Here is a 20,554-nt window from a genome sequence, read left to right on the forward strand (position 1 = left end):
TGTGAAGCTAGAATGTAGCAGAGGAGAAACCCACTTTGCTCTCTCTTGCAGATTTTATTTTTCTTATTTCCTGTTTTATTGGTTTAGAAGAACATAAGAATGGCCATACTAAGTCAAACCAATGGTCCACCTGGCCCAGTAACCTGTCTTCTGACAGTGGCCAGTGCCAGATACTTCATAAGGAATGAACGGAACAGGGCAATTCTGAGTGATCCATTCCCTGTTGTCCAGTCCCAGCTCCTGGCAGTTGGAGGTTTAGGGACACCTGGAGCACAGGGTTGCATCCCTGACCATTTTGGCTAATATCCATTGATGGACCTATCCTCCATGAACTTATCAGTCTTTCTTTTTTGAACCCAGTTGTACTTTTGGCCTTTACAACATCCCGTGGCAATGAGTTACACAGGTTGACTGTGCACTGTGTGGAGAAGTATTTCCTTTTGTTTTTTTAAAATCTTTCTGCCTATTAATTTCATCGAGTGACACTTAGTTCTTGTGTTCTGTGAAGAGGTAAATAATAGGGCTGTCAATCACAGTTAACCCATGCAATTAACTCAAAAAAAGTAATCGCAATTAAAAAATTTATTGTGATTAATCACAGTTTTAATTGCACTGTTAAACAATAGAATACTAATTGAAATTTATTAAATATTTTGGATGTTTTTCTACATTTTCATATATATTGTATTCTGTGTTGTAATTGAAATCAAAGTGCATATTATTTTTATTAACAATATGTGCACTGTAAAAACAATAAACAAAAGAAATAGTATTTTTCAGTTTGCCTTGTACAAGTACTGTAGTGCAATCTCTTTGTCATGAAAGTGCAAATTACAAATTCAGATTTTTTTTTTACATAACTGCACTCAAAAACAAAACTGTAAAACTTCAGAGCCTACAATCCATTCAGTCCTACTTCTTGTTCAGCCAATCGCTAAGACAAACAAGTTTGTTTACATTTACAGGAGATAATACTGCCCTCTTCTTATTTACAGTGTCACCAGAAAGTGAGAACAGGCATTTTCATGGCACTTTTGTAGCCGGCATTGCAAGGTATTTACATGCCAGATATGCTAAACATTCGTATGCCTTTTCATGCTTTGGCCATCATTCCAGAGGACATGCTTCCATGCTGATGACGCTTGTTAAAAAATTAATGCGTTAATTAAATTTGTGACTGAACTCCTTGAGGGAGAATTGTATGTCTCCTGCTCTGTTTTACCCGCATTTTGCCATATATATCATGTTATAGTAGTCTCAGATAATGACCCAGCACATGTTGTTCATTTTAAGAACACTTTCACTGCAGATTTCACAAAACACAAGGAAGGTACTGTGGTGGGGCAGTGCCTACCCCCATGCCAGAGTGGCTGCCGCCTTGCGCAGCCGATCAGGGAGGGCCTGTTAGAGAGCCAATCAGGGCCAGTATTACAGCCAGCCAATCAGGGCTAGGCCAGCCCCTATATAGGTGCCCAGGAAGGGAGCAGGTAGTCTCTCCCAGGCCTTCAGAGGGTGAAGGTCTGTCCCCTGTGTGAGGAGACTAGCACCAGGGACAGCGCAGTGCTGGGCAGGCGGGGAGGAGCAGAAGGGAACTCCCGCTCAGTACCTGCCAGGCTGGGGGCCCTGAGAAAAAGGGGCCGAAGGGGAAACAGCCCAGGGAGAGAGACGGACAAAGGGAGAGAAGGAGGACAGGCAGGAAGGCTGCTGCCAAAGGGTCCCTGGGTCGGGACCCAGAGTAGAGGGCTGGCCTGGGTCCCCCCTTTCCCCTTTGCACTTCCATGTCGCCTTTTGGAGTAGCCATCACAGACTGCACCAGACCCCTGTCAAAAGGGGTTAGACTTTGGGGTGTGGTTGGCCATTGTGGCTGGGGCAAAGAGAAAGACTGCTGATAACACCAAACCCCCGGAAGGGGGTGAGACCAGAGCAGTGGGCACGGCCAGAGGGAAGTGCCCTGAAGAGGACGCCGCAAGCTGGGAGCAACGCGGGTCGAGACGCCAATCCAGGGTGAGAGACGGACAGGACACCACCGGCAGAGGGCGCTCTGCATGAACTGAGCTAATTCCCAGAGTGAACAGCAGGAAGCGCTGCGGTGGTGAGTCCCAACCCCATCATAGTACCAATGTGAGATTTCTAAAGATAGCTACAGCACTCGATTCAAGGCTTAAGAATCTGAAGTGCCTTCCAAAATCTGAGAGGGATGAGGTGTGCAGTATGCTTTCAGAATTCTTAAAAGAGCAACACTTCGATGCGGAAACTACAAAACCCAAACCACCAAAAAAGGAAATCAATCTTCTGCTGGTGGCATCTGACTTAGATAATGAAAATGAACATGTGTCAGTCTGTACTGCTTTGGATTGTTATTGAGCAGAACCTGTCATCAGCATGGATGCATGTCCCCTGGAATGGTAGTTGAAGCATGAAGGGACATCTGAATCTTTAGTGCATCTGGCACGTAAATATTTTGCAACGCCAGTTACAACAGTACCATGAGAATGCCTGTTCTCACTTTCACGTGACATTGTAAACAAGAAGCAGGCAGCATTATCTCCTGCAAAGGTAAAGAAACTTGTTTGTCTGAGCGATTGGCTGAACAAGAATTAGGACTGAGTGGACTTGCAGGCTCTAAAATTTTACATTGTTTTATTTTTGAATGCAGGTTATTTTGTACATAATTCTATATGATGGTGTCACTTGAATAAATATGTGGACACACATATTTATTCAAGTGACACCATCATAGGACCTAATCACATTAGCCACGCCATCAGGGGCTCGTTCACCTGCACATCTAGGTATGCGATCATGTGCCACCAATGCCCCTCTGCCATGTACATTGGCCAAACCGGACAGTCTCTACACAAAAGAATAAATGGACACAAATCTGACATCAGGAATCATAACATTCAAAAACCGGTAGGAGAGCACTTCAACCTCTCTGGCCACTCAGTAAAAGATTTAAGGGTGGCAATTTTGCAACAGAAAAGCTTCAAAAACAGACTCCAACGAGAAACTGCTGAGCTTGAATTAATATGCAAACTAGATACCATTAACTTGGGTTTGAATATAGCCTGGGAGTGGCTGGGTCATTACACATATTGAATCTATTTCCCCATGTTAAGTATCCTCACACCTTCTTGTCAATTGTCTAAATGGGCCATCTTGATTGTCACTACAAAAGTTTTTTTTCTCCTGATGATAATAGTTCATCTTAATTAATTAGCCTCTCACAGTTTGTATGGCAACTTCCACCTTCTCTGTATATGTGCGTGTGTGTGTGTGTGTGTATATATATATACACTTACTATATTTTCCATTCTGTGCATCCGATGAAGTGGGCTGTAGTCCATGAAAGCTTATGTTCTAGTAAAACTGTTAGTCTCTAAGGTGCCACAAGTACTCTTGTTCTTTTTGTGGATACAGACTAACACGGCTGCTGCTCTGAAACCTGTCATTATTGACTGGATCAACCTTGTCCACATGCTTGTTGACACCCTCAAAGAATTCTAATAGATTGCTTTTGCTAAGGGAAATCATGCCTCACCAGTGTTGACTCTCCCCCAACATATCACGTTTATCTATGTGTCTGGTAATTCTGTTCTTTACTATAATTTCAACCAGTTTGCCTGGTACTGAAGTTAGGTTTACTGGCCTGTAATTGTCAGGATCACCTCTGGAACCTTTTATAAAAATTGGATTTATGTTAGCGATCCTCCTGTCATCCGGTATCTACGCTGATTTAAGTGATAGGTTACATTCCGCAGTTAGTTCTTCAATTTCATATTTGAGTTCTTTCAGAACTTTTGGGTGATACCATCTGGTCCTAGTGACTTATTACAGTTTAATTTATCAATTTGGACCTAAACCATCTCTGACACCTCAATCTGGGACAGTTCCTCAGATTTGTCACAGAAAAAGAATGGCTTGGGTGTGGGGATCTCCCTCACATCTTCTGCAGTGAAAACTGATGCAAAGAATTCATTTAGCTTGTCTTCAATGACCTTGAGTGTTCCTTTAGCATCTTTATTGTCCAGAGGCTTTATTGTCCTTGTCAGGCTTCCTACTTCTGATGTATTTAAAAAAATGTTTTGGTGTTCATTTCTGTATCTTTTCCTAGATGCTTTTCTAATTCTTTTTTCGCCTGCCTAATTATACTTGATTTGCCAGAATTTATGCTCCTTTCTGTATTTTACTCATTAGTAATTGACTTCCAGTTTTTAAAGGATCTCTTCTTGCCTCTTAACAGTTTAGCCCTGATGGCACTTTTTTGTCGTCTTATGGTTGTTGTTTTTTAATTTGGGGTATACATTTAATTTGAGCCTCTATTATTGTATTTTTAAGTAATCTCCATGCAGTTTGCAGACATTTCACCCTTCCTTTTAATTTTTGTATAACTAGCTTCCTCATTTTTGTGTAGTTCCCCTTTTTGAAGTTAAATGTTACTGTGGTGGGTCTCTTCCCCCCTCCCCCTCCAGGATGTTACATTTAATTACATTATGGTCGCTATTACCTGGTCGTTCAGCTATATTCACCTCTTGGACAGATCCTATGCTCCACTTAGGACTAAATCAAGAATTGTCTCTCTTCTTGTAGATTTCAGGAAAAACTGTTCCAAAAGCTGTCATTAATTGGTTGAGAAATTTTATCTCTGCATCCCTTCCTGAAATGACATATAGCCAATCAATATGAGGGTAGTTGAAATTTCTCTTTATTACTGGGTTTTCTGCCTTTGTAGCCTCTCTAATCTATCTGAGCATTTCACAGTCACTGTCACCAGGCTGGTCAGATGGTCAGTAGTATATTCCTACTGCTATACTGTTATTGTTCAAGCATGGACTTTCTGTCCATAGAGATCCTATGGTACAGTTTGATTCATTTAAGATTTTTACTTTATTTGACCCTATTCTTTCTTTCACACATAGTGCCACTCCCCACCATGTGACCTACTCTGTCATTCCTATGTATTTTGTACCCTTTTATTACTGTGTCCCATTGATTATCCTCATTCCACCAAGTTTCCATGATGCCTGTTATATCAGTATCCTCAATTAAAGCCAGACAGTCAAGTTCACCCATCTTAGTATTTAGACTTCTAGTGTCCCTTAATATAAAACAAGTAATTCATGCGTGTGTGGTTGGTCCAGTGTGTGAAAAATACATCACAAACAGGGCCAAATTCTTTCCCGACATACGCAATGCAATCCCATTTCATTTCAGGACAGGATTTGGCCCACGGAATTTAATAACTTCTTGTTATAGCGGTCATCACTGACTGGCAGTATTACAAGTCTTCCAAGTTTTTTTCCTTAACATGTAGGTGAATGTTTAGACTTGGAAGACATGATGTATTATTGTTCGATTTGGGTTATGCAGGGTTCTATGTATAGACAGTGGTCCTTGGAGAGGGAGCTGTGTGAGCAGCACGAGAGTTTGTTCTCTTCTTTGGTCTCTGATTAGTCTATTCTTGAGTCAAAGTTGCTTCCCGGGAACTGGGCACTGATGTTGGATTAAGATTCCTGAAGGAAGGGATTGCCCTGCATGCTGTTTTACCACCTCTGTTCCAGGACTGGTGTATGTGTGTAAATAAAACAAGTTAAATTTAGAATCTATTGAGAATCTATGTCTCCTCCACTGAGAAGCTGAGCTGCAAAGCCCCTAATATTTGTTGGTTCTCAACATAGGGATGACTCTGGTATCAGGACAGAGGTTTCAGAATGGCAACTGTAAATGAAATTGCTTCAAAGAGAAATAAGTAACCATGAAACGAAATTGAAAATTTATATATACATCTCTTATACTTTCTCACAAAATGTTTGCTAATTTGTTTCCAACATGTAAAAATAGCCATGAAAGAACATTACAGTTAAGAAAATTTAAGTGTGCAGAAATTTGGAACTTCTCAGTTAAGATTGTTTCTGGATGTGAATCCTCGTTAGAGTAAATGTTTTAATGTACTAATAAAATCCTTTTAAAAATTAATATGATATTAGCTTTTTCATCTTTGAGAACAAATAAAGAGAAAATGAAAAAAGGTGAATATTGCAACGGCAGACCTAGTTTTCAGAATTTTTATAGATCTTCTTTACAGTGGAAATATTTTAAATGTTCATATGCAAACTATATTAATGTTTTAGACTTTCTTTAAAAGTACATTAATGTACATTTACATTAACATAGATATTGCATTTTAATAATAACCATGTACAGTGCTTTGCTTTTACAGTGTACTCCATCTAAGGACTTCAAAGCATGTGTTTGTTGCAGAATGACTATAGAAAGGTGTTCATTGCAGTGTTATACATTGGTAACTACACAAGCAGAAGTAATAGAAAATGTGTTTGCAGTAGCTTGGTGTATGGGTGATTAGAGCAGAATCCTATAGCATGCCTATCAGTATATACATGATGAGCTGGCATATTATCTGGATGAACTAGCTTTAGCTGGAGGCCTTTGCTTATTGTATGATTTGTTTAGTTTAATGTGTGTTTCAGGAAGGATATGGAGGGGAAAGCAGCTGTGGACTAGATGGTGAAAAGCTTCTTCTGTACTTTTTGTTTTTCAAAGCAAGCCAAGACAGGGTGTGAAACTCTGATCCTACCAAAGAGGCAACGGACCCTGTCCAAATGGGAAAAGGTCAGCATTAAAGCTGTGTTCATATAAAAGGTGTTTGTACAAGGTGAAAAAAAAATAACCCAACAATATCGCTGTTTGGGAAAGAGGCTACACATTTCAGCGCTTCACAAGGTAACTCTGTACACAGACTATTCAGGCACAAACGGGAGTTGGAGCAGTCCTGAGGCCATGACCTGGAGTGTAAAAACCAGCTGTTTTGACTATAAATAGATCAGTGCCTCTTCTCATGTGAAGCATTTTTTGTGGACTGTAGCGGGGTGGTCACCCCGCTCCAGCCCTGAAGGAGTTAAAGCAGCCCTGGAGGGGGCTGTGACTGGGAAAAGTGATTAAGAACAGCTAGGGGAAGCTGACTGTGTAGCTGACCACAGGTTTGGCTGTCTTAATCAGGACCCAGCTGGCCCTTATAAGAGGGCTGTGGGGCAGAAGCTGGGAAAAGTCTCTTTCTAGCCCTGGAGGGAGAAGGGCTAGCTGCCTGAGAGAAAGGTACCTGAACTGGAGCAGTGCTGGGGAGGGGCAAAGGGAGCTGGGAAGCGCCAGCCTGGTAAACCCCCAGGCTGCAGGCCTTGTTGAAGGCCTATCAAAGGTACTGGGGCTGCAGAGATACAGCCTGGGAATAGGCAAAGGCAGCAGGTCCTAACCCCCCTTGCTGATGTTGAGTGGTTTACAGGTTGCAGTCTGCCCCAGTGACCGGGGGCTAGCTGGTGACTGGCAGTAGCCACTGAGGCAAGGTGGGGATAGAGGGTTGGGGGTTCCCTGGGGAGGGGAGACCCAGAATGTGGGGCACTGCCAGGGGGCAGCACCTCAAGGTAAAAGGGCACTGGGGTCCAGGAGGGACAGGGGGACCCTAAGGCAGGTGAGACACCGGCCTGCAGAGGGTGCTCTGGGCTGGAAGAGCTAATTCCCAAGATGACCAGCAGGAGGTGCCGTGCTAGTGAGTGGTCACCTTGCTACATGGACCTTTCCGTAAAAATGAAGTGGAAATTGTCAGTTTGGCTGTTGGTGTTTTAAGTTAGATGTACATGATAGTAACAGTATTCTCATTCTAATGCATGAAAGTCACACTATTATCAAGTTTCAGTCTTATCATATTAGTATCATATTCTAGTGATGCCATTCGTTTGGCAGTAGTAATGTCTGTCAACCTTTCTGTTATAATCCCCAGAGTGCAGGGGTTTATAACTAGGGTGGAAAACAAAATAACTTTTGATTTATCTGAAAACATGTCCGTACAGGTGTGATCATATTTTACTCAGGAGGATTTTGACTTGCAAGCTTATCCAAAGTATATTTGAGGTGTTTTTAGAGTGACTTTTAGTGTTGTGAATGGTGCCAGTTTGATCCACACAACAGGTAGAACAGAGTTGCTGCAGTGTAAGTTTCACCATACGGCCTTGCCTATGTACCTCAGTCCTGACCCAGAATGAGTAGTCCGTGAGTGGACAGTTCAGCCTCCATGTTCATTCAGTCCTTTGCTTCTGCAGGCTAATTAGTATCACTGCAGTTGTTGTGGTTGTATTTTTTTGTAATGCAGACATTAGCCCCCTAGAAAAACATTTCATATAATAGGCCACCCTGTCAGTAGTCAGACAAACCATAGTGTGGTGTGGTACCAGCCCCACAACTTCCTAAACCCTACCTAACAGGTAAAATCAAGTATTTCACTACCCAGTCAAAGACAAACAAGAGACTTCCTGCAGCCAGAGGGCTAAATCCTAGCCAGTGATTTCATGAGAGTAGGGAGGCACATCAGCCTGGCAAAATTGTGATGAGATTTATCAGTGAAGGCAGAAGTCACCCAGCAAGTGTGAAAAATCAGTATGGGGTAGAGGGGTAATACACCTATAGAAGAAAAATCCCCAAATATCGGGACTGTCCCTATAACATAGGGACATCTGGTCACCCTACACCCAGCCACCCGTACCATGATGGTAGTGAAAAACTAACATTTCACTCACTCAGTAAAACAAAAATTATTCCATCTGGACAGGATGGGTAAGTAGAATTTTGTGAGGATTTACTACCATATAACCCAGCTCTACATTAGCTTCACTAATCCTGAACTGTTTGGGAGAGGTGTAGAGCAGCTGGAATCCCTCAGAGAAGAGTGTTGGCTCCTCCCAATACCAGTGTGGCCTGTCACTCACTCCCTCTTTTCCATACAATGCCCTTGGGGTTACTACAGCAACTCTGTTAAGCTGCCATGGCAGAGAAAGATAAGCAGCAGTCAGATCCCCACATGAGTGGTCCTTTCCCTAGATAGTCTTGTTTCCTTTTATGGGCCGGGGCCATAGTTTGCGTTTATGTCATCCATTCTCGTGATTCCTTTTAAACCCTGATAATTTCTGTCCCTTTCCTGGGTGACAGCTGGAGTAATTGGAGATTAAGGAGCACATGACTCCTTTAAAGGAGGCTGTTACCCAGCTTTGGAGATTAGCCACCACTCCCCAAATTAGGAGCACTGTCCACATACAGCCTCTTGCTGAGAGGTGGGGCAGAGTTAGAGCATTGTTAACCCCACCCTTCAAGGATCATGATGACATTGGCCTAAAAATCATAAATTTTTTTTTAAAAAAAAAAATACAATTTAGATTTTTTTTATATTGGCCTGCTGGTTTTGAGACTTTAGAGTTCATAGGGGTCAAGTTTTCAAGCTTTTTCCATGACTTCCCCCGCCCCCATCAGAGCTGATATCGTCACCTAATTACGTGACTCTGGAAGCTGGGGCTTCAAGAAAAACACCAAATATCATGAGACTTGTCAAGAGTTAACAGCGGAGTTACCGACTCCGCACCCCTCCTGCTCCAAAAGGGACAGATTGTGACAGCCACAGAGCAATGCCAGGGTGAGTGAGGCCTCTTCAGGGACTGCTAGACGCATTATAGTCACAGAGCAGGTCTGGGCCCCACACCAAGCAGGCAACAGGGCCAGGTTTTGGCAGTTTTAAATTAGGAACCCAAAAGGATTTTATCAGTGTGGCTTCTAAGTTAAATTAGCCAAAGAAATAACTGAGTAGCCCACCAGAAAGCTGTCTACATTTTAGAAACTCTGTTTAAGCGGAAACATGTCTATTTGCTAGCCAAATATTTAGCATTTTCCCCACTCAACCACCAACCCCCCCCCAAACCCGTCTTAATTGTCTCTCTGTTATCAGCAAAAACAACAAGGAGTCCTTGCGGCACCTTAGACTAACAAATTTATTTGGGCATAAGATTTTGTTGGCTATAACCCACTTCATCAGATGTTATCAGTGGCATTAACAAATGTCCTCATAAATATAGCTTTCCTGTAGTGGTATATTTGGGGGGAGGTGTCAACTAGCATAACCTGCTTCCTACACCAAGAGAGCAGCACAGGCCAAACTCTAAGCACACTTATAATGTTCTGGGGAATTTCCTAATTAGCCACAGCTAGACTTCCTTCCAGGTCAGGTTCCCCTACAGTCCTTGTGCTTAGGGCATGTAGCTATGGTCCTTTCTCCTATTCAGAGACAGGATATTGAATGCTCTCCCTGCTGTTCCCTGTATAGAATAAATATACCACCAAACAGCGAGGCTTGGATCCCCAAAGCGATTTAGGTGATACAGCACTGAACTTGTAGGTGTCTAGGAAATCACTGTAATAACAATGGAATCCACAAATTAGGTTCCCTGTACAATGAATGGGGAGAGAGAGGGGGGTTAGACTGTGAGCCACAAAACCAGCATGTTAGGAGGGGAGCTGCCTCAGCTAGCCAATGGGAGATGTCAGTGAGAGGTGTGTTTGTGCTTGCTAAGCCCACCCGTCTCGTGGAATTAGGTGCTGAAGTCCAGGCTACAGGGAGGTGCTTATCTCCGCTTGCGATTCACAGCTGGAACCCCTCTCCTAGGGTCAGGTGGCATAGACGCCTAAGCTGTTTCTTGGGAGATGGAGTTAGGTGCTTGCTTAACTCCACACATAATAGCTGGGAAGGAGTCCTCTCTACTAGCCTGTAGCTCAATGGTTAGGGCACTCACCCAGAAAATAGGCCAGTCCCCCAGTTCAATTCCTCCCTCTGCCTGCTCTGAATAGGGGCTTTACGCTGGAGTGTTAAGATTTAATTATTCAGTTAAAGTGAAAAAGCTTCAACAAAAGAGATTGAGAGCATCTCCCCCCCACCCCCAATTCAGGCTGTTCAGTAGTTGGAGCACTCACTTGAGAAGTAGAAAGCCCTAGCTGAACTCCCTTCTCCCCTGCCAGAGGTAGTAAAAGAACTGGGGTCTCCCACATTTGGGGCTGGTACCCTAGCCACTGGGCTATGAAGGAGCCCTTTCCCCCCATGTCTGTTTTGTGTGAAGTTGGGGGTACTCAGAGACTGCACACTGGACTGGGGCCCTTGGGAAAGATACGTGGAGGAACACCTATCTTCCCCAGGTTTGTGGATTGTAGTAGGGCTTAGGTGTGAGAGAGGCGTCTGGATGTCTAAAGTGAAGCAGCAGAGGAAGAAATATAGGTGCCTGGGAAACTTTTACAGCAGAAATATAGGTATGTCTACACTGAAATTAAGCACCTGTAGCTGGCCTGTGTTAGCTGACCCAGGCTTGGTGGGCTCGGGCTACAGGGCTGCAAAATTGCAGTGTAGACATTCAGGCTTGGGCTGGCGCTTGAGCTCTGGGACCCGCAAGGTGGGAGGGTCTCAAAACCTGAGCTTTGGCCTGAGCCCTAATGTCTATACCACAGTTTTACAGCCTGAGCCCTGTGAGCCCAAGTCAGCTGACCTGGGCCACCTGCAGGTGTTTAATTGCAGTGCAGATACCTACAGGATTAGGAGGTGGGTGAGAGATTTTTTTTTTTTATGGAGCACAGTGGTGCCTAAAAATGGAACTTAAACTCCAGATGTAGGCACCTAAGTACCTTTGCAGATCTGGGCCCTAGTAACATAGGATGGTAACTTAGAAGTGAAATGGGTCCTTGGCATAACCATACAGCTAAGGGAAGCCTAGAATTCCTCCTTACCTGTAAGGGGTTAAGAAGCTCAAATAACCTGGTTGGCACCTGACCAATGGGGAAAGAAGATACTTTCAAATCTGTGGGGGGGGGGAGAGGAAGGCTTTGTTTGTGTGTTCTCTTGGAAAGCAGAGAAGTACCAGGTCAGAAAACTCCTTCTCTTATAAACCATCTTAAAGTGAGTCTCAGTATTGCAAAAAGAGTAGGTAAATAAGGCAGAGCGCGTTAGATTACTTCTTGTTTTCAACTTGTGAATTTTCCCTGTGCTAAGAGGGAGGTTTGTCCCTGTTTTTTTTTTTATTTTAAAGTTTTGCCTAGAGGGGAATCCTCTGTGTTTTGAATCTGATTACCCTGTAAAGTTACCTTCCATCCTGATTTTTACAGAGGTGCTTCTTTTACTTTTTTTCCCTTTATAATAAAGTTCTGTTTTTTAAGAATCTGGTTTACCTATTTGGTTGGTAGATTATTCTCAAGCTTCCCCAGGAAAGGGGGTGAACTGTCTTGAGGGGCTATTTTAGGGAAACAGGAACTCCAAGCAGTCCTTTTCCTGAATCTTTGTCTAACTCACTTGTAGTGGCAGCAGTACCCATACAAGGACAAGGAAGGATTTGTGCCTTGGGAAAATTTTTTAACCTAAACTGGTAGAAATAAGCTTTGGGGTTCTTTCATGTGGGTCCCCACATCTGTACCCTAGAGTTCAGAGTGGGGAGGGAACCGTGATAGTCCTGTTACAGAGGGCAATAGGCATCTGCCCGCAGTTATGGAAATTTGCCCCGCACTTTCTAGAATCTGTAAGGGGTTATCTAGAAATCAGTGTAGAGGAGGTTTCTAAACACAAAAAAACAACCAAACAAAAAATCATCAAAGGAATGCAGATTCAGTAAATACTTAAATGAGAGCAATCATTGTAGGATTTAGTGTAATTATAAGGCAAATTAGATAGAGAGAAATTGTTCTAACAGAGTCCCTTAAACTGGCAATAGTGGCCATATATTTTTCTTATCATTGTAAAAATATCCTATCTTTTCCTTTAAACTATACTGACCCAAGTGAATAGCTGCCACATTCTTGGGTTTTGAGTCTATAAATATATATGTGCTGAAATTGATATATTACTCTCAGTGAGAGCACTCTAATAATGTCAGTGTTTTTGATCTCATTCACCCCGCAACAGTCTGCACCATGTGTCATCTCAACAATTTATAACATACAGAAACATTGGCTAAGTTCATTGAAATAAATGAGACTGCACCCACTTACTCCAGCAGTGAATTTGGCTCATCATTTTTGATCAATGTTCTTTCTGGCAGATGGTCTGTTGTGTTTGTTTTCAGCAGGGCTAGATGTTGAAGCAATCTATCCTTGTAGCATTTTAAAATGATATTTTAGATTGTCCTGTAAGTGTGTGGGTTTTTTGTTTTGTTTTTTTTTAATATATTCTCCCAGCAGTGGCAATGGATTTTGGCATTGAAATCTTGTCTGTTTCAGTTTGTGATATTGTACAGGCCAGAAAGGTCAAACATTTAAACAAAACATTTTAATAATCCATTTTTAATAAAGTCTGTGGAAAAGATACTGATGCTTCCAAAGGCATATCAAGTCTTTTCACTTCATTCCTAGAGGCAGCAGGGTCTATTATTTAGCTTATATTATGGTAGTGCCTAGAGGCCTCTGCTGGCTTGGGGCTTCATTTGTGTTGTGGTCTTGCCGGCCTTACTTCTGCGCTGCCTTCAGAGCTGGGCAGCCGGAGAATGGTGGTTGTTGGCCGGGTGCCCAGCTCTGAAGGCTGCGTTCCGCCAGCAGCAGTGCAGAAGTAAGGGTGACAATACCATACCATGCCATGCCACCCTTCCTTCTGCGCCGCTGCCATCAGAGCTGAGTGGCCGGAGAGTGGCGCCTGCTGACTCGAGGGTGGCAATACCATACCATGCCATCCTTACTTCTGCGCTGCTGCTGGCAGCGGCTCTGCCTTCAGAGATGGGACCCCAGCCAGCAGTCACCGCTCTCTACCTGCCCAGCTCTAAAGGGCGTGTGGCTGCCAGCAACAGCACAGAAGTCAGGGTAGCAGTACCACAAGCCCCCACCCCGTGAGCCCCCCACAACTCCTTTTTGGGTCAGGACCCCTACAATTACAGCACTGTGAAGTTTTAGATTTAAATAGCTGAAACCATGAAGTTTATTTTTTAAATCCTACAACTGTGAAATTGACCAAAATGGACAGTGAATTTGGTAGGGCCCTACTCATGAATACTACTGCTGTTATTTTTAATGGGGATATTGCATGTAATTCCTTGTGCATCAGAATTATTGGTGGGATTTGAAAAGTTCATAAGTGACTGAAAATCCCACTGAAGTATCGTAAAATATGTTTACCAACAACATCGAAGCTCACACAGTTCTTTGTTTTCAGCTCTCCTGGCTATTGCTCTTCATCATTTCCTATGGGCATGGAGTTTTGCTAGTAGAGTGGAATGTATGAAAAGTCAAGCTATGAAAACCACCTCAATGCAAGATAGCGCTTACCAGGTATAATTTTTTTTTCTTGGCAGTGATTTGCAGCAGATCTTAAAAATCCATGTGCTCATGGTGAAGCTTTCTGATCAATTTCTGTGGAAAGTAAATTTTCATTTACAAAAAATGTGGGTCTTCCTTCCCCCCATCCCCCCCCCCACTAGTCTGACACTGACTACCAATGACCTTATTTCTGATTTAAAATAGCATAAACAAGAGTTGAATCAGGCCTCAAATTTCTAACCATTATAAACATGAGCAGCAGGTAAACTGATGCAGTGCTGTCTTCCTAAGTCTGCAAATGGACAGTCCAAATGCAGTGTTTCTGCTGTTGCTCAAAGCTTTCCCAAGATGCAGCACCGAAAAAACTAAATAGTCTTGTCAGTTGTGTCTGTTGCTATTCAGAATCCTGTAGGCAGTTGTGAAAGTGGCAAGAATTAAGGTCCACTTCACCCTAATGTTGCTTGGGAACTCTGAGCCAAAGCAGGCAATGGGGCTATTCACTGAGAGGGATTACTCAAAAACAAAGATATATTAGAGTAGTGGAGACCCCACCTAATCAAGGACTTTCAGAGAGTTTTACATTTATCTGTCATCTAGTAGCTAGAGACTGATATGAAAGAGGGGGCCAGGGACAGCATCTTGGTAGAAATTCCAGCATCCTCCTCTTTCCTGGCAGCAGTGGGGAGATTGGTCTCTTACCTCAGTATTACCCCTGGCCAATTCCTACCCATTCATCTTTTGTACAGGCCAGTAACTAGCAAGTCTGACTAGTAGGTGTCTGGTAATATTTCCAAGCCCTTTAGGTGAGAATATGGGTGGATGCATGGAGATGTTTGAGGGTTTGCAAGAGTGGGGGGATGAGATGGGCTATGATAAGAGAGGTAAGGTATTTCAAGCATGGGGGCTGACTTTTTTTTATTTTTCCTGGTGAGTATTCCACCCCAAGGCCTCTGCCCCTGCTCCACCTCTTTCCCCAAGCCACCCCCGCTCTGCCTCTTTCCGCCTCCGAGGCCCTGCCCTTGCTGTGCTGCCTCCCACCCCTCCCCCGAGGCCCTGCCCTTGCTCTGCCTCTTTCCGTCCCTGCTCCGCCCTCTCGAGGCCCCTCTGTCACTCCATCTCTTCCCACCTCCTCCCTGATGCCCCCCACCCGCTCGCTGCTCTCCTCCCTCCCCCAAGTGCCTTCTGCCAGCTGATTGGTGCTGAGAACCCCCTGTGTTTTCCCCATGGGTGCTTAAGCCCCGAAGCACCCGTGGAATCAGTGCCTATGATTTAGATGGTGTCTGGAGAAATGGGAGGGAAAAGGGAGAGAGAGGCAGAGAACACAGTGTAGAGACCGCAAGAGAGGAATAAGGAAAGAGAAGGAAAAAAAGAAGCAGACACTGAAAACAACTACTTTGGGGAAAAAGACATCAGAACCTAATAGGGAGGGGAAAGAAAAAGTGGAGGGAAGCCAGCTAAGGGTATGTCTACACTATGAAATTAGGTCGAATTTATAGAAGTCGGTTTTTTTGAAATCGGTTTTATATATTCGAGTGTGTGTGTCCCCACAGAAAATGCTCTAAGTGCATTAAGTGCATTAACTCGGCGGAGCGCTTCCACAGTACCGAGGCAAGCGTCGACTTCCGGAGCGTTGCACTGTGGGTAGCTATCCCACAGTTCCCGCAGTCTCCGCTGCCCATTGGAATTCTGGGTTGATATCCCAATGCCTGATGGGGCTAAAACATTGTCGCGGGTGGTTCTGGGTACATATCGTCAGGACCCCGTTCCCACCCTCCCTCCCCCCGTGAAAGCAAGGGCAGACAATCATTTCGCGCCTTTTTTCCTGAGTTACCTGTGCAGACGCCATACCACGGCAAGCATGGAGCCCGTTCAGGTAACCGTCACCCTATGTCTCCTGGGTGCTGGCAGACGCGGTACGGCTTTGCTGCACAGTAGCAGCAACCCATTGCCTTCTGGCAGCAGACGGTGCAATACGACTGGTAGTCGTCCTCGTCGTGTCCGAGGTGCTCCTGGCCACGTCGGCTGGGAGCGCCTGGGCAGACATGGGCGCAGGGACTAAATTTGGAGTGACTTGACCAGGTCATTCTCTTTAGTCCTGCAGTCCTATTGAACCGTCTTATGGTGAGCGGCAGGCGATACGGACTGCTAGCAGTCGTACTGTACCATCTTCTGCCAGGCAGGCAAGAGATGAAGATGGCTAGCAGTCGTACTGTACCATCTTCTGCCAAGCAGCCATGAGATGTGGATGGCATGCAGTCCTTCTGCACCGTCTGCTGCCAGCCAAAGATGTAAAGGATAGATGGAGTGGGTCAGAACAAGAAATAGACCAGATTTGTTTTGTACTCATTTTCCTCCTCCCCTGTCTAGATCACACTGCAGTCAGTCACAGAGAAGGCGCAGCGAGGTTAATCTAGCCATGTATCAATCAGAGGCCAGGCTAACCTCCTTGTTCCAATAACAACGATAACTTTGGTGCACCATTTCTTATTGGAACCCTCCATGCAGTCCTGCCTGAAATACTCCTTGATGTACAGGCACACCCTTTGTTGATTTTAGCTCCCTGAAGCCAACCCTGTAAGCCGTGTCGTCAGTCGCCCCTCCCTCCGTCAGAGCAACGGCAGACAATCGTTCCGCGCCTTTTTTCTGTGCGGACGCCATACCAAGGCAAGCATGGAGGCCGCTGAGCTCATTTTGGCAATTAGGAGCACATCAACCACCACACGCATTATCCAGCAGTATATGCAGCACCAGAACATGGCAACGCGATACCGGGCGAAAAGGCGACGTCAGCGCGGTCCCGTGAGTGATCAGGACATGGACACAGATTTCTCTGAAAGCATGGGCCCTGCCAATGCATGCATCATGGTGCTAATGGGGCAGGTTCATGCTGTGGAACGCCGATTCTGGGCTCGGGAAACAAGCACAGACTGGTGGGACCGCATAGTGTTGCAGGTCTGGGACGATTCCCAGTGGCTGCGAAACTTTCGCATGCGTAAGGGCACTTTCATGGAACTTTGTGACTTGCTTTCCCCTGCCCTGAAGCGCATGAATACCAGGATGAGAGCAGCCCTCACAGTTGAGAAGTGAGTGGCGATAGCCCTGTGGAAGCTTACAACGCCAGACAGCTACCGGTCAGTTGGGAATCAATTTGGAGTGGGCAAATCTACTGTGGGGGCTGCTGTGATGCAAGTAGCTCACGCAATCAAAGATCTGCTGATATCAAGGGTAGTGACCCTGGGAAATGTGCAGGTCATAGTGGATGGCTTTGCTGCAATGGGATTCCCTAACTGTGGCAGGGCCATAGACGGAACCCATATCCCTATCTTGGCACCGGAGCACCAAGCCGGCGAGTACATAAACCGCAAGGGGTACTTTTCGATAGTGCTGCAAGCTCTGGTGGATCACAAGGGACGTTTCACCAACATCAACGTGGGATGGCCGGGAAAGGTGCATGACGCTCGCATCTTCAGGAACTCTGGTCTGTTTCAAAAGCTGCAGGAAGGGACTTTATTCCCAGACCAGAAAATAACTGTTGGGGATGTTGAAATGCCTATATGTATCCTTGGGGACCCAGCCTACCCCTTAATGCCATGGCTCATGAAGCCGTACACAGGCAGCTTGGACAGTAGTCAGGAGCTATTCCCTACAGGCTGAGCAAGTGCAGAATGGTGGTAGAATGTGCATTTGGACGTTTAAAGGCACGCTGGCGCAGTTTACTGACTCGCTTAGACCTCAGCGAAACCAATATTCCCACTGGTATTACTGCTTGCTGTGTGCTCCACAATATCTGTGAGAGTAAGGGGGAGACGTTTATGGCGGGGTGGGAGGCTGAGGCAAATCGCCTAGCTGCTGGTTACGCGCAGCCAGACACCAGGGCGGTTAAAAGGGCACAGGAGGGCGCGGTACGCATCAGAGAAGCTTTGAAAACCAGTTTCATGACTGGCCAGGCTACAGTGTGAAAGTTCTGTTTGTTTCTCCTTGATGAAACCCCCCGCCCCTTGGTTCACTCTACTTCCCTGTAAGCTAACCACCCTCCCCTCCTCCCTTTAATCACCGCTTGCAGAGGCAATAAAGTCATTGCTGCTTCACAGTCATGCATTCGTTATTCATTCATCACACAGATAGGGAGATGACTACCAAGGTATCCCAGGAGGGGTGGTGGAGGAGGGAAGGAAAATGCCACACAGCACTTTAAAAGTTTACAACTTTAAAATTTATTGAATGACAGCCTTCTTTTTTTTGGGCAATCCTCTGTGGTGGAGTGGCTGGTTGGCCGGAGGCCCCCCCACCGCGTTCTTGGGCGTCTGGGTGTGGAGGCTATGGAACTTGGGGAGGAGGGCGGTTGGTTACAGAGGGGCAGCAGTGGCAGTCTGTGCTCCAGCTGCCTTTGCTGCAGCTCAACCATACACTGGAGCATTCTGGTTTGGTCCTGCAGCAGCCTCAGCATTGAATCCTGCCTCCTCTCATCACGCTGCCGCCACATTTGAGCTTCAGCCCTGTCTTCAGCCCGCCACTTACTCTCTTCAGCCGTCCACCTCTCCTCCCGGTCATTTTGTGCTTTCCTGCACTCTGACATTATTTGCCTCCACGCATTCGTCTGTGCTCTGTCAGTGTGGGAGGACAGCATGAGCTCGGAGAACATTTCATCGCGAGTGCGTTTTTTTTTTTTCTTTCTAAGCTTCACTAGCCTCTGGGAAGGAGAAGATCCTGTGATCATTGAAACACATGCAGCTGGTGGAGAAAAAAAAAGGGACAGCGGTATTTAAAAAGACACATTTTATAAAACAGTCGCTACACTCTTTCTGGGTAAACCTTGCTGTTAACATTACATACATAGCACATGTGCTTTCGTTACAAGGTCGCATTTTGCCTCCTCCCACCGCGTGACTACCCCCTCAACCTTCCCCCCTCCCTGTGGCTAACAGCGGCGAACATTTCTGTTCAGCCACAGGCAAACAGCCCAGCAGGAATGGGCTATACTGAGTGTCCCTGAAGAAAAGCACTCTATTTCAACCAGGTGACCATGAATGATATCTCACTCTCCTGAGGATAACACAGAGAGATAAAGAACGGATTTTGGTTGAATGCCAGCAAACATACACTGCAATGCTTTGTTCTACAGTGATTCCCGAGTACGTGTTACTGGCCTGGAGTGGTAAAGTGTCCTACCATGAAGGACGAAATAAGGCTGCCCTCCCCAGAAACCTTTTGGAAAGGCTTTAGGACTACATCTAGGAGAACCGCAAATGCCAGGGCAAAGTAATCCTTTCACATGCTTGCTTTTAAACCATGTATAGCATTTTAAAAGGTACACTCACCAGAGGTCCCTTCTCCGCCTGCTGGGTCCAGGAGGCAGCCTTGGGTGGGTTCGGGGGGTACTGGCTCCAGGTCTAGGGTGAGAAACAGTTCCTGGCTGTCGGGAAAACCGGTTTCTCCGCTTGCTTGCTGTGAGCTATCTACAACCACCTCCTCCTCATCATCTTCTTCGTCCCCAAAACCTGCTTCCGTATTGCCTCCATCTCCATTGAAGGAGTCAAACAACACGGCTGGGGTAGTGGTGGCTGAACCCCCTAAAATGGCATGCAGCTCATCATAGAAGCGGCATGTTTGGGGCTCTGACCCAGAGCGGCTGTTCGCCTCTCTGGTTTTCTGGTAGGCTTGCCTCGGCTCCTTCAGTTTCACATGGCACTGCTTCGGGTCCCTGTTATGGCCTCTGTCCTTCATGCCCTGGGAGATTTTCACAAAGGTTTTGGCATTTCGAAAACTGGAACGGAGTTCTGATAGCACGGATTCCTCTCCCCAAACAGCGATCAGATCCCGTACCTCCCGTTCGGTCCATGCTGGAGCTCTTTTGCGATTCTGGGACTCCATCATGGTCACCTGTGCTGATGAGCTCTGCATGGTCACCTGCAGCTTGCCACGCTGGCCAAACAGGAAATGAGATTCAAAAGTTTGCGGTTCTTTTCCTGTCTACCTGGCCAGTGCATCTGAGTTGAGAGTGCTGTCCAGAGCGGTCAGAATGGAGCACTCTGGGATAGCTCCCGGAGGCCAATACCATCGAATTGTGTCCACAGTACCCCAAATTCGAGCTGGGAACGTCGATTTAAGCGCTAATCCACTTGTCAGGGGTGGAGTAAGGAAATCGATTTTAAGAGCCCTTTAAGTCGAAATAAAGGGCTTCACTGTGTGGACGGGTGCAGGTTTAAATCGATTTAACGTTGCTAAATTCGACCTAAAGTCCTAGTGTAGACCAGGGCTAAATGTGACAAAAGCAAGAGCTGCTAGTGAACCAAGCTAATTGAACAGCCTTCACACATATTTCACTTCATCATTTTCACCACTATCCATCAACTAATTTATTCAACAAATAGCTTTTTCTGGTATGCAATCAGCCATACCCATAAGTCACATTTAATTTTTTTCATTGCATTATCTTGCTTGACAATAT

The 20,554-nt window shown here is 45.3% G+C and overlaps 1 protein-coding gene across 14 annotated transcripts in view; it reads left to right on the forward strand.

The window, feature by feature from the left end:
- Window positions 1-20,554, forward strand: part of LOC140909632 (uncharacterized) — a 110,814-nt gene that overhangs the window by 28,627 nt on the left and 61,633 nt on the right. For 12 of the 14 annotated variants that reach the window (XR_012158301.2, XM_073339405.1, XM_073339416.1 and 9 more), the window contains exons 4-5: window positions 6,562-6,630; window positions 14,003-14,118. Coding sequence is in view for 13 of the 14 variants with exons in the window: in XM_073339405.1 (XP_073195506.1) it covers window positions 6,621-6,630; window positions 14,003-14,118 (126 nt within the window). In the remaining variant the exon portion in view is untranslated. Of the gene's footprint in view, window positions 1-995; window positions 1,054-6,561; window positions 6,631-14,002; window positions 14,119-20,554 lie in introns of all 14 variants that reach the window. The other 2 variants (XM_073339397.2, XM_073339401.2) reach the window with 2 other exon arrangements.

The sequence above is a fragment of the Lepidochelys kempii genome, chromosome 3 (genome assembly GCF_965140285.1).
Source record: "Lepidochelys kempii isolate rLepKem1 chromosome 3, rLepKem1.hap1, whole genome shotgun sequence".
Classification (NCBI taxonomy): Eukaryota; Metazoa; Chordata; order Testudines; family Cheloniidae; genus Lepidochelys; species Lepidochelys kempii.